General features: G+C 36.3%; 1 protein-coding gene across 1 annotated transcript in view; it reads left to right on the top strand.

Annotated features, from left to right (window-relative positions):
* Positions 1-1,793: 1,793 nt before the first annotated feature.
* LOC117434755 (transient receptor potential cation channel subfamily M member 5-like) overlaps positions 1,794-13,560 on the top strand; it is a 35,161-nt gene continuing 23,394 nt past the window's right edge. Inside the window, exons 1-5 of the mRNA XM_034057395.3 lie at positions 1,794-1,877; positions 8,450-8,517; positions 11,239-11,419; positions 11,833-12,013; positions 12,912-13,078. Of these exons, the coding sequence (XP_033913286.2) occupies positions 1,851-1,877; positions 8,450-8,517; positions 11,239-11,419; positions 11,833-12,013; positions 12,912-13,078 (624 nt within the window). The 5' untranslated portion in view covers positions 1,794-1,850. The remainder of the gene's footprint in view (positions 1,878-8,449; positions 8,518-11,238; positions 11,420-11,832; positions 12,014-12,911; positions 13,079-13,560) is intronic.

Here is a 13,560-nt window from a genome sequence, read left to right as displayed (position 1 = left end):
TGGCACACATATAAAAGGACTGGGAGTACTCCTTCAGTAAAATGGCTGGCATGCAAACCATCTGAAGGATGAACTGTGAATGTAAAAACAGTTTCAGAGAGAAATAATAGGCTGCAGTGGGAATATACTTTTATTATGACAGATGGACAGGTGGAGGCCAGAGATTTTTACACAGATTGCATTGCTTAGTACTTCTCTCCCACAGGGCAAAAGAAACGCAAGCCTTTTTTCATTGCACATCAATCTGTTTATATCCAGGTGAAGTGTGACATAGCACTGTTTTATTATTTGTATTTAATTTTTGCCTTTTTATGTTAATTTATTTCACTTTATTCTAAAAGATACATGATTTGAATCTGGTTCTTAAAGATACAGTTTCAACAATCATGTTCAATCATACACTAAAATCACTAATCACTAAGAGTCTGAGTATATTAAATTCTATAGCCTTTTGTACACTTTATCAGAAAGCAGAATGTTTTGACCAATTTTCGTGGCTTGGAATAGTGTGTTAGCATTTCAAATTGTGTAGAAAAATGGGAGGAAAATAATTTAAAAAATGCTAGTTTTCTTCAACTGTAACTAAATTAAACTAATTTAATTTAAACCAGTCACATTATTGTGAAGCCCAAGGCCTTTAAACCAGAATAAACCACATCACTAAATTACTCCCAGTTAAAAAGCAAACACTAATAAAGAAAGAGTTATAGATTATTTTAAACACATACTAGTGGGATGATTGTGAATGTCCATACAGGGTTTTGAAAAGTAGACCTGTCTTTAATATAGGATATGTCTCCCTCTTGTGGATAAACTGTAAATTCATCAATCTTGGGCATTGTGCTAGGGGGCTGTAGTATGTTAATGGTTATGCTGTATGATAAGCATGTGTGTGTGTGTGTGTGTGTGTGTTTTGTTCTGTCACACAGATATTACTAAATGTGGTGTTGCTGCTATTGAAATTAGTTTTAACAATGTTGCTGTAAAAATGAAGTTCAAGTTTACTTTGCACCCCTTTACCCTTGGTTAAAGAAATCTCAGTTTGCAAGCCATGTTTTCAGTTAGTGTTGCACTTACTTGGTCATTTTACCTTAAGGGTGAAATTGTCTCCAACTCTTCAATAGCTTCTTTCCATTCATTAACCAACCAGTTCCTTCCTCTGTTGACTAACATGCTTTGACCCAGAAAACGATACTGTTGTTGTATTGGCTGATGTTAAAAAATAAAAAGAAGTGGTAGTCAATACAGTATAAGGCCTACTGATGTTTAGATCATTAAAATAAATCCCTGAATGTAGCAGCTAAAAATCTATTGTTGTGACAAACACGATTCAATGTTTTGTAAAAACTAATATGAATAGTTGAATATTCTTTCATTTTTTCAATAAAATGTTCAATATACAGTAGTGTTCAAAAGTTTGGAAACAACTAATCATTTACAGCAAGACTAGATATTTCATGAGCAAGTAGCCTGAGAGATAATCTGTTCCATGAGACTGTGTATGCTATTGTAATAAACTACAAGTAAAATGCTTTTATTCTTTAACACTGCAATTGAAACATTGTAATGGATGTTAAAGTGAAGTACTATCACAAGATGAAATGAGTGCAATATTAAACTAATGTCATTTGAATAACTACCATCGTCATTGTAAATATTTGCATCTCGCAGTGTCTGCAAAGCCATTTCCATTGCAGCCTACCTGTATAATGTAAGTTAAACACAAGGGCCAGTGACAATAGGAACAGTGACATCACTAGAAATAGAGCAGGTGATTGGAACAGGACTGTGTGGACAAAAGCTAGTATACTGAACTCAACACTTCATTGACTGAGTCCTGACCCTCAGCAATGCCTGTGATACAAGAAAAGCAACAGGTAGGCGACCTGCTATTAAATGTAAATACAGAAACTTAGATTCCTTAAAAGACAGGGAAGTAGATCTGATTTGTTTAACTGATTTGCGCTGTGATACTTTGCTAGGCTGCTGTTGGTGTCTTTAAGTCAAGGGAAGTTTTGTGAACTTCTTTAAATATATATATATATATATATATATATATATATATATATATATATATATATATATATATATATATATATATATATAGTTTAGTTAGTAGCTTTAACCATTATTATATGACTCTAGTGTGTAAACATGAACATATGTCAGTTGGTAACTACAGATACACCTAAACTAAACAAGAAAACAAGAGTATCAATATATTAGTCTCAGTAAGGCACTATTGAAATACTACAGGTCCTTTGGCATAAAACGATTCAGTAAATATATGCCTTCCGTTGTCCATAACTACTAGTGGTGCATTGTTAGTTAATCTGTGAAGGAATTTTTGTTTTGTGTGTTGCAGTGAATTTATTCAGTCTTGTATTATGTTCATTTCTCTTGTAATGGAATGTTCCTGTATACTATTGGGTTTAAATAAAGACAAAGGCAATGGTTCTCTAATGGAACAATAGAACAAAGTAGTATGAGTGGTATAATGGTACTAACATAGTTATATACCATGTCGGTGCCAGCTGTTCCAAATCCATTGCAAGTTATGCTGTAGTCTAGTAATGGTTCCGCTAATAGATTCTTCAGATCAATTGTCTTGTAATTTAACAATTTATTTGTGGAATTTGTCCAACTTTAAAAAAAAAAAAATGTGATTTATGGTAATAAATAAAAAATGGCTACAAGACAGTAATGTATTCAGCACTGTGGCAGGGCAGGAGCAAAACCAAAGAAGATCCCACCAAAGTTTTTGTACTGTTCAGTGTGTTGATATGTAAATAAATCCTGTTCGCCTGCAGGGCGTATCAACTTCAACCATCTTTGTGCAGTTTTGGTTGGTCAAACTGTTTCAACTGATGCCTCGCATAGTAAGAGACACTACACATGACATATTAAACAGTTTGTACTGGGAACCTGCTATAGTTGTTATTTTTTAAAATTTTAAATCATAAGTTCTATGCATGGGATCTGGAATGTTGTTCTGAAATTGACAAATACTTAACAAATGTTGCATAATTTAAGTAAAACATATTGAATGTCGCATAAATCCAGGTTTTGCTGTTTTTAAATTTTAATTTATTGCAATGGATTGGTATAGTATGCTTTCCAAATATGTTGTAAAATATATTTTCACTTTCACTTGGGTGAGACATACCTGGTTTCTCAGTGTTAGTCTCAAGGCTTACCATAGTAAAATAATAACAAAGTGCAATTCATAGTGAAAGCATGCTTATGCATTGGTAAGCAATGTAAAGCCCAGAGAGGTATGGCAAACCATATTATAAAACATGGCTAATGATAGTGAATTATGGGAAATGCATAGTATAACCACAGGAAAATTGAAAAATGTCTGTCCAACTTTACTGTGGTAACCATTATTATAGCATTTATCAGGGATCCAGTCTTGAACAAAACAAAAGATTACCAGCTGCACATCTGATGCTCCTACTGATCCCCAGCCCTGTGACTGACCTTCATGCAAATTCCAATTTGCAGTTTGCGTGCGAGAGTCGGGATAGTGTTTTTAATGTTTCAGGTGTGGGAGTACAGATCTTATGAAAGCAACTTGAATAATGAACATCATTCAAATGGGCCTCACCTTCTGGTTTGTAAAGAGCTCATTATGTGTTTTTTTGGGGGGTTTTTGGAGGGGGGGGGGGTAGAAATGGAGAAAATTCTTTACAGTAAGCTTTAATTTATAGTTGGTTTTGAATAGGCAGACACAGCCCTATATCATAAATGTGGTTTATTGTATTATAGCCAAGAACAAATTCAAGTTCTGGTTAAATGACAGCTATCTGAATGCTGTTCTACCACATCACATATTGTTTTTTTTTTATTTATTATATTTATTTTATTTTAATAGATCATTCCTAGAGATGTTCTATCTAACCTAAAACAAAAAGGTTGCTTTAAATATAATATTACATATTTTCCCGTGTAAGTTTGCTTCATTGTTTCGTATTCTTCTGCGACTCAGAAAGAAAGCTGACCCTACTTGCAGTTGAGTTTATTTACATTCCCCATAGGGACACAGGCTCCTCTTCCTCCTCCTATAAACCTGCTTATACAATGGTGTGCTCTGCTCCTATTGTTGACTACTGTGATGTACAGTTCTGAACCCTCAATACCCCCAATGATTTGTTTTCCACTGAAAAAATACAACCTTTACTCCTGTAACTATTTTATTACATATTAACAACATGCCTTTGACAGAAGTAAATATTCCTGATTATATATTTTGTATTGAGAGTTGGATATATGAGTTTACACCATGATCTAGGTTGTTTAAGCCAATGATGCAATGTATGTGCCACAATTCAGTTCAAAAGCAGCACATTTTGGTTTTGTTACTAAAGTTTCCTAAAAGTGGCTGCACCTTCTACTTCAACCTGAGCAGGCTACTCTACAGTACCTGCACCAGACCAGCCCAGCTCACAACGTACCCTTCCAAAAGCACACAGATTGTGGGAAACATTAAGAACCAAAGTGTGGAATAAATGAAACAATCAAGAGAATGGCCTGGTTACCTCAGAATGATTACACTCAGCCAGTGCAAACACTCAAGTTCGGTTTGTGTTTACTGATGCTGGCCGCATGTAAATATCCCTTAAAAGCTGCATCTTGATTATGTCATGTGTAGACTGTACTGGCACTGTGTAGTTTGTCATGTGTAGACTGTACTATAAAATGTATAATGGTTCCATGGTGGTAGTGATATTGCAGAACATTTAGAGAGAAAAATGCTGTTCTCTCACTATATTGATATTCAAAGCTTCAGAATGCTGTCTTAAATAGAATGGGTGGTATAATGTAATGGAATGTTATTGACTGGTTTGTAAACATGAAGTGTGAAAAAAGACTTGTGAAGTGGAAGAACTACATGTGAAGTATGTATTGTTAATGGTTTACAATATATTTTTTACCTTTTTATCAGCTAAAAGCTAATTTAATTGGGCCTTTGATCAAGAGAATAATAAAATACAGCTGTCCATTACATGTCATGTTTTATCATCAATATGGCAGTGAAACTCTTTACTGGATAACACTTACAATGGAACTTGACTGAAAGAATCATACAATACAACTCTGTACCAAATATGAAAACACAATTATCACAAATGTGCTGTCTCTATCCAGCAGAAACCTAAAAAGTCACACAACCTCAATATGGCATCCATATTATGACAGACTAAATATTACCTCAATACCCTTTTAAAAGGTTTTGTACAGTAATTTTGCTGGTATACTAATCATTTACAAATATCTCTTAGAAATTTTGTAAAACTTTTTTTAAAGAGGTTTCTGAAGATGACTTAAAAAAATTGAAATGCCAAAAATATTTATTTTAAAAAAGCGATCTGTAATTGTTTATAATACGTGATTTATGGTAATATAGTATTAATAGGGTGTCTCATATAAATGGTTTGCTGTGCTTTTTTAAATGCTTTACAGTACCTCTCCAGGCTTGACAGTGCTTACCTATGCTTTTGTAGTCTTTCACTGCGATTTCTTGCACTTTGCTATGCTTTTACTATTGGGAACTTTTATAAGGGTATTAGGTCAGAAGTCTATGTCAAAGTTACCAAAACATATAGCATGCAGGGTTTAACTAGTCAAGCCAATTTGAAATGACTGCCTGAAATGGTGCCTGAGATGTAATAATAATAATAATAATAATAATAATAATAATAATAATAATAATAATAATAATAATAATAATAATAATACCCATACCAAGTCACTCTTTAAAGTAGTTGTTCCTTTAAAAAAAAATGAACCTATTATGCACTTCTGTTTGTTACCTAGGTCTCAGATATGTAGCTTACAGTCTGCAGGTCCTTCAACTTTAAAAAATGATATGTGGTACTACACTGCGTTAAAGAAATCTCTGTTTATAAGCCATGCTTTTAGACTGCCTTGCACTTTCAGTGTCATTTCACCTGGAGGGTGAATCTCCCCCCTTCATGGTCTTCTTTCCTGTCATTAACAAACCACTTCACTGCTGATTAACATGCTTTGCAGTCAGTAACATGCTATGATCTAGAGACGCTGCTGAGGTAAAAACAGATCTCTATGGAAGGAAAGCCAAGCAAACTGAGAACTTTTACCTAGGGTAGTGGGTATGTCAACATTCAAGATCTATATATTATTGTAAATAGTGTGTTAGCTACAACCACTTTAAGAGTAGCGGCAGTGCACAGTTTATTTACTGATGTTAAAATATATCTTATACAAAATATATACAAAAGTATTGGATGCTGTAAGATACAAGCAGCTACACCCTATACAATATTCTATATGTAACAAATGCACATGCGAGTTTTACTGCTGTCGTGATTGATATTTAGTAAGCAAGGGGGCTGAGTTGGGTAAAATGGGATGTCCTACTCATTTTGTATGTATTGTGTCATACCTGCGGTCCTATATATAAGCTGCAATATATTCCTGAAGGCAGAGTTTTTCATTTGAACTTTGTGGATAACTGAAACCATATACTAGAGGGAGTAGTGAGTAAAGGGCCTACAGCCAGTTAATAAGCTCTCCAGGAGTGATAATAGGCAATCAGCCAGAAGGAAAACTGGTCTGGCAATCAAGGAATAATAGAATAATTTGGCAGCAGCAGAACCAGTATAAAGGAGAGTGTTTGGTCTGTTTAGCAGGCTCATGAAAGGAGTGAATGCGAGGGCCGGAGATATAATCTTTAGTGAGATATCCTACAGATCCAACCTGTCAGTACATTTTAAACCCTGGGTTAAACCTGCTAGGCTTATCCTGCCTCCTACGATTTAGTTAAGCCTGGCAAGGGAGCAAGAGAGCCACTTGGTAACAGTTCAGATAATGCTTGGTTAGTATGGTCCCCCCAGACTAAATTGTTGTCTTTCCTAGATACCCACAAGAGGCAATACTGCGACAGCGCCCTGTCTATTCTGACCACCAGGGGCGCTGTTTTACAGTATGCATTGGTCCCAAATTACTTGAATGTAGTGTCAAATAAAAGCTCCAGCAATTATTATCTAGAAAATGGAAGTCAAAGGTCACTGGCAACATTATAAAATGAGAATGGCGATGGATTTTGTTGTGCGTTTCTGTCTCACAACTGGTATCTAAAACAATCAGAGTTTTGTTGTTTTCCATTGCAAATACATGCAAATGAAGAGCTGATTTTCATACGCAGTGGAAAGCTCTTGGGTTTTTTTTTTTTTTTTCTGGTTATTTAACCCGAGTGGATTCCACAAATATTTCTTACAAAACTTGCATCGCATGAAACAAATAATTTAAACTCAGCATGCAAAAGGTTTCAATACTATGAGTATTCTGCGGCACACCGGTGTAGTGTTATTTTTAGGTATGCGGTAAAAACTGATACACAACTCACTGCACTTGTTTGCACATGCCTAAACAATGTCTAAACAACTTCCTCTAAGCAAGCAGGGAAATGCCCATTCAAATCTGGTATGTTATGCTGTTTTTTGTAAAATGTAATTTATCATATTTTCTAGTCTTTTACATTGCTGTTAATGTAATTTGTCATATTTTTCCACCATTGAGAAACTACTATGCAAATATTTATCATATGAAATACATTGAGTCTTGTACATTTTTATACTTGTGCAACTTTGCGCTGGACTTTTTTTTTCTTTTTAGAGAAATTGATTGTCTGTTTCCAGTTTAAGTTTGCAAAAAAAATAATGTATAATTAATGGTAAATTAATTGACAATAGGAAAACACCCATCAGATCGCAATTGAAAAAACAACATAATAAAACATTTGTTAACATGTTAGTAAGTAGTTGTTAACACTTAACAGTATCACAAAACTGACACCTTTTTGGGTCACGCTTTATTTAGGCCACTTTTTTAGTTTATTAACTGTTAACAAACATTGTTCATTTTGAGCTAAGGGTTCTACATTGAGATCTTTCTGAACTAATGTAACAGTCAGTGTTGTGGGATGCACTGCCATTACGGATTCTGTTTCCTGTCGGTGAGATGAGGTTGAAAGTTCTATAACTAGGAATGCAGACCAGCCTGGCTCGTCTGCATTGCGGTTAAGACGCCCGCTAATAAAAACCTGATTTAATTTGCTCAACATTACAACAGTAACAATTGTAACGGATTTCAAATTGGGAATTGATAATCTATAGGGCTCTGATGTTTGCAGTTTTAGCTATTATATATTAAATAACAATTAACAAAAAAATAAATCATGTATATTAACATGTTTATTAGCTGGCTGTTAATAGTTAATAGACGGCCCTTAAAATAAAGTTTTGTTTAAGATAATGTGGTTTAGGGACATGTATGGAGTTTTAGCATTAAATAATTGCACACAGTTATCACGGTTTTTGGTATTTGGCTATAAGGATAGCGGCTCCATAATTAAAATTGAATCATTCACAATTTTAAAATGTAAACTTCTTTCTCTTTCTTTCAGAATGTGGCTCCCAGAAGAGGAGCATGCAGCAACTGTGGGGAGAACCTGGAGTATCCGCAAGGCAGGAAGTAAGTCAAATCCAGGGGGACTATTAAAGGAATGTGTGACCTACAGTTCAGGAAGTGGCTAGGTACCAGGAAGCAACATTATCATTTTTTTTTCTCATGGTTTTTTTTCTTTTTTTTTTAAATGTCAAAAGAAAGCATGATTAAAATAGGAGCAAGTTGTATGTATTTTAAAGCCTTCTGATACATCACTACTTTAAATGATCTGAACAAAAGTATAAATACCAAAAACCAAGCAGCATTGACCAGGTGTTTATACAGGCAAGTGCAATTTCTGTACTGCCCTTCTTACACACAACTTATTTTTTCTGATTGGGTGAGCTGCCTCTGAGGGAAGGATTAGTTCAGGTGTCCAGTTCACATGACAAAGGGGGTGGTGAGGTAGGGTTGGGTGATGTGCCTGTTGGTTCCAGCTGCAGTGATTGTCCTGGAGTTTAAGCTCCAGCTCCAAGGGCTCCCACTGCCGTCTGTGTACAAGAAATAAACAAAACAGCTTAGAGCTTGTTGCATACCAAGCACCAAACAAGGGGAAGTATTCAGCAAACTGTGTTCCCTACATGCTGTGATCAGCGTGTCACAGCCTCCAGTCCAATCGCTGCAAACAACACAGCTGATCACACTAAATCTGGGTTCTCCACAGAAAGATGGCCGACTTCTGGTCTAACTTCCACACCTACAGTGACCGTTGAACTGGTGTTCTTTTCTTTGTATGCCTCACCAGACTTTCTCCAAATGTAATGACTATCAGCATGATTAAATAGCTCAATTTTTGTTTCATCACTCCACAAAACCTTTGACCAGAACTCATATCCATCATTCAAATGCCGTTTTGCAAACATTAAGCAATTGTCCTTCTGACGTTTTCCAAAGAGTGGCTTTTTCCTTCTAGACTTTTCTAGACTTTTCTAGAATTAGGTTCTGCATTATCATTATCTGCATTATCATACACATTTCTAGCACCTTGTAGACAATACTATCATAGCATCAAAGTGTATGAATATATATATATATATATATATATATATATATATATATATATATATATATATATATATATATATATATATACACACTACATTCTTTACTAGATATACTAGATTGTCCTTGCAGTCCATTAAAAACCTTAGCCATATATGGCTCAAGATCCATCCGTTGGACAGCCCTGATTTAGGCATGTATGTCTCTCCCCTAATTCTGCATGGACTTGCTTTTTAGACAATGGAATCTACAATAACCCCAACTTCAATCTATAGGCTGTGTGGTCCAGCGGTTAAAGAAAAGGGCTTGTAACCAGGAGGTCCCCAGTTCAAATCCTACCTCAGCCACTGACTCATTGTGTGACCCTGAGCAAGTCACTTAACCTCCTTGTGCTCCCATCTTTTGGGTGAGACGTAGTTGTAAGTGACTCTGCAGCTGATGCATAGTTCACACACCCTAGTTTCTGTAAGTCGCCTTGGATAAAGGCATCTGCTAAATAAACAAATAATAATATTAAGCAATGATGTCAGTATGGGTTATACTTGGTGCACTGTAGTTCTTTTAATATTGACAGCTCTTTCACTGTATTTTATTAGTACAAATGTTTGTACAACATTTCTTTGGCTCATTGGCACTGTATGTAAGCGAGGAAACTGATCCTCTCTGGTGTAAACTGAGCTCTGTGGTTTGCCTGACTCTCTCGAGTCAGAATCACATCCTGAGGTTTGATCCTGAAGCCGGTGGAGGAAAGGTTTTCAGGATTTAAATTGTGTCATGCAAATGTGCTGCCCAAACGTCACTCGTCTGCTAGGTGCCACAGAATTTGTCAGCAGTATGCAAATTAGACTGACATGAAAGATCTTTCAGGCTCATCAGTGAGTCTTGTGCAGCCTTTATCTTGCCACACTTTCATAGTCTTGCAAGAGCACCATCAGAATTTCAATTGGATGAGAATAGCTACTAGTTTGAAACATTTGTCAGAGGTTCCTGCCTTTGTCTGTTTTTTTTTTTAAAGACATGTTGATACATTTTTTTATATGGGCAGAAATATTTTTCAGCAAGACAATGTATGCCATTCATAAACACATGAGACTGGTTATCCTGGAATATTTTCTGGACATGCTATTATTTATATATTGAAAACTATTTCAAAAAACAGCTATAACCTTCTTCAGATAGCATGTTAGAAATTGCTAGGTAGAATGATGTTTTTTTAAGTTTGAAAAACAACAATCTCAATGTACCTAGCTATTTCTACCTTGCTATGTGAAGAAGCTGAAACATTTTAGATAATTATTAAAATAGTAAGTTTTCATTTTATCAGTTAGTTTTCTGCTTCATTAGGTATTTCTAGCGATTGAGGATTCTCCGTGGACATAGAGCTGTTTGCTGTTTTTGAATTCCCTGCACTATTATTTTATATAGAAGATACACTATGAACGTTCATCTGCATTGTTGTAATTCCAGGAATAAGGATGACCAATTAACCAATGAGCCCCCGAATTGTATACTTTTAACTCTCTTTATGCTATGATATGTGTTCTTAATCATTTGTGATTACTGCTTCTACACTAGTGGATATTTGGTTTGTTTTTAAAGTCACCAGCATATTTTACCTTGAGTCTGAGCAGGGTGGATTTTCTGTAATGAGGTCAGTATAAAAATCAACACTAGGGGTGAAAGTGTATCCCGCTTCAGAAGAACAAGTAAAAGATAAATGGTCTTATTGTGTGTGCCCTCTTGTAGTGCGGAAGGTGTCTGTCGGTGTTTCTACACCGTTAATGAATCCAAAGTATCCCCAGTCCAGGGAATTCACAAGAGGGATGAACGGTACAATGGTTGTCGATCCGATAACCAGAGGAAAAGAGAGCCCATGCATCGCGTTGGGAACATTGAGTTCAAGGGATCTGGAAAGAAGCGAGGCAAGGTACAGTATTGAAACACAATTTTAAGATTTGCATTGATATTCTACACCCATTTAATTTCCCAGTTTTAAGCCTATGATTCACCACAGCAGTAACCAATTAATGAATAAATTAATTAATGAAGAATGATGATCCCATCCAGACATTCTATATTGGTAGTAAATGGGTGATATTTGGGGTACCACCACAATTGTGATTTAGCTTGCTCAATAAAATGTTTTGCTTATTTGTAAAGAGGGGACAATTACCTATTGAGTCATACCAAGATATTTAGCAAGGGCTGAAATGGGTGATAAACACCCTGCTCCCATCATCCTACATTGACAACAATTTGGATAACATCATTCCCATTGTGCACGACAGTGTCTGGTCAGAGTGTTTGTTTTAACATTTCTAACCTGGACTCTTCCTGTAGTTTGTGATAGAGCACTGCACCACAGACCCAGCAGCCCTCTATGAGGTTCTGACGGAGGAATGGAACCTGACACCCCCCCACCTGGTAGTGTCGCTCGTGGGGGGGGATGAGGACTTCCAGATGAAGCCCTGGCTGAGGGACACTTTGAGGAAGGGGCTCGTGAAAGCAGCGCAGAGCACTGGTGGGTTCATATCCGCAGGGCGGGTTACAGCAGGAGCTCATGGCCCCCCTTGACATTAAGCATCCTGACTGAGGTCCCCTAGCCAATGAGTCCATAGAAATGGGAGATCGTGTTTTCCTCATAATCACTCCCTCTCTTAACACCTCTTTATAAGGCCACCTCAATAAAGGCCACTTTTCTAGTCACAATGTGCTCATATTGAGTTTGCAGCCCCAAATATATCAAACTCTAATAACACCAAAACACTGTAAATGACAAGCCTTTTTGTTCTTTAAAAATAAAACAAACCCTCTGAAAACCTGTATTAAATTATGCAACTTTTGATTTAGATTTAAAATAAATCGACTGGAAACAAAATAAGCAAATTGAAACCTTTTTCATAAAAGAAATGCATTGACAATCTGTATAGTCTACTATACTGTACAGGTACAACATGTTGTATGAATATTGTTTTGTTGGTTTTCAAAGGGATTATGCAAATATTATACAGTGTTATATAGCCTTTATGTAGGGGTTAAGAATGTTTTATAGTTATCAATTCACAGACAGCGTTACCACAAAGTCTGATAACATGCACAGAACTATGTACTGCAAAATGAAAAAAGAATACTCTAATTTTTAGACTATAATGTCAAGCTTTTACAATTTTTTAATGTCATATACAAGCCGGCAGTATAGTTCGGTTATAGCAAGTGCCAAAGTAGCAAATCACTAGATGGTGTTGGCTCTTACTTCTATCAAGACAGTTTTGCTGATCCAGCAAGTTACATACAGTACATATTGCAAGCAAATAGAACTGAAGAGCAACTTCTCAACTCATTTCAATAAGAACCATTGTTTGCAAACAGCATATAAAAGCAAGGGGACAATCAACTGAGCGAATCCTTTACCTCTGCAGGTGCTTGGATCGTCACCAGCGGGCTGCGTGTCGGCATCACCACACACGTAGGAGAGGCAGTCCGGGATCATTCACTGGCCAGCACCTCTTCAAAGGTCAAGGTCATTGCCATTGGAATTGCACCATGGAAAGTGATCCGTGACAAAGAGACATTGCTCACTGCTATGGTTTGCATCCATTTTATCTTGCTATGTCATCTGAGCTACGTTTATTCTGTTGCTTGTATGCAGCGGGAACTAATATGAACTTGTTTCAGAGATATGTGGGTGCCAAAACCCACCCTTTATTGGGATAGGCATCAACATGCTGGGACTTTAGGTACACTGTAGCTGGACTTATAAATAATGGGACACACACGTCAAAAAATTCAGGTTCAGAAAGTATTTTGTTCTATTTTAAAGTTCTAGCAGTCTAATGTTCTAATCCAGCGTAGAAACTGTACTTTTCAATTCTGTTCCCCGCAATAAAGAGAGTCCAGTGAGCAGACAAAGAACCCTTGCCAAATACTTTAACCACAGCACAGAGACCAGGACACGTAGGACAAGAGTGTAGGAGACACTTGTTTTATACAGAGTGAGTGTACGGAATGGGTTACAAAGCCACGTCCAACTTGACAACGTTTTGTGATCAATCTGCAACTATGAACTGG

The sequence above is a fragment of the Acipenser ruthenus genome, chromosome 28 (genome assembly GCF_902713425.1).
Source record: "Acipenser ruthenus chromosome 28, fAciRut3.2 maternal haplotype, whole genome shotgun sequence".
NCBI classification, from domain to species: Eukaryota; Metazoa; Chordata; class Actinopteri; order Acipenseriformes; family Acipenseridae; genus Acipenser; species Acipenser ruthenus.
This window is presented reverse-complemented; position numbering and strand designations above follow the sequence as displayed.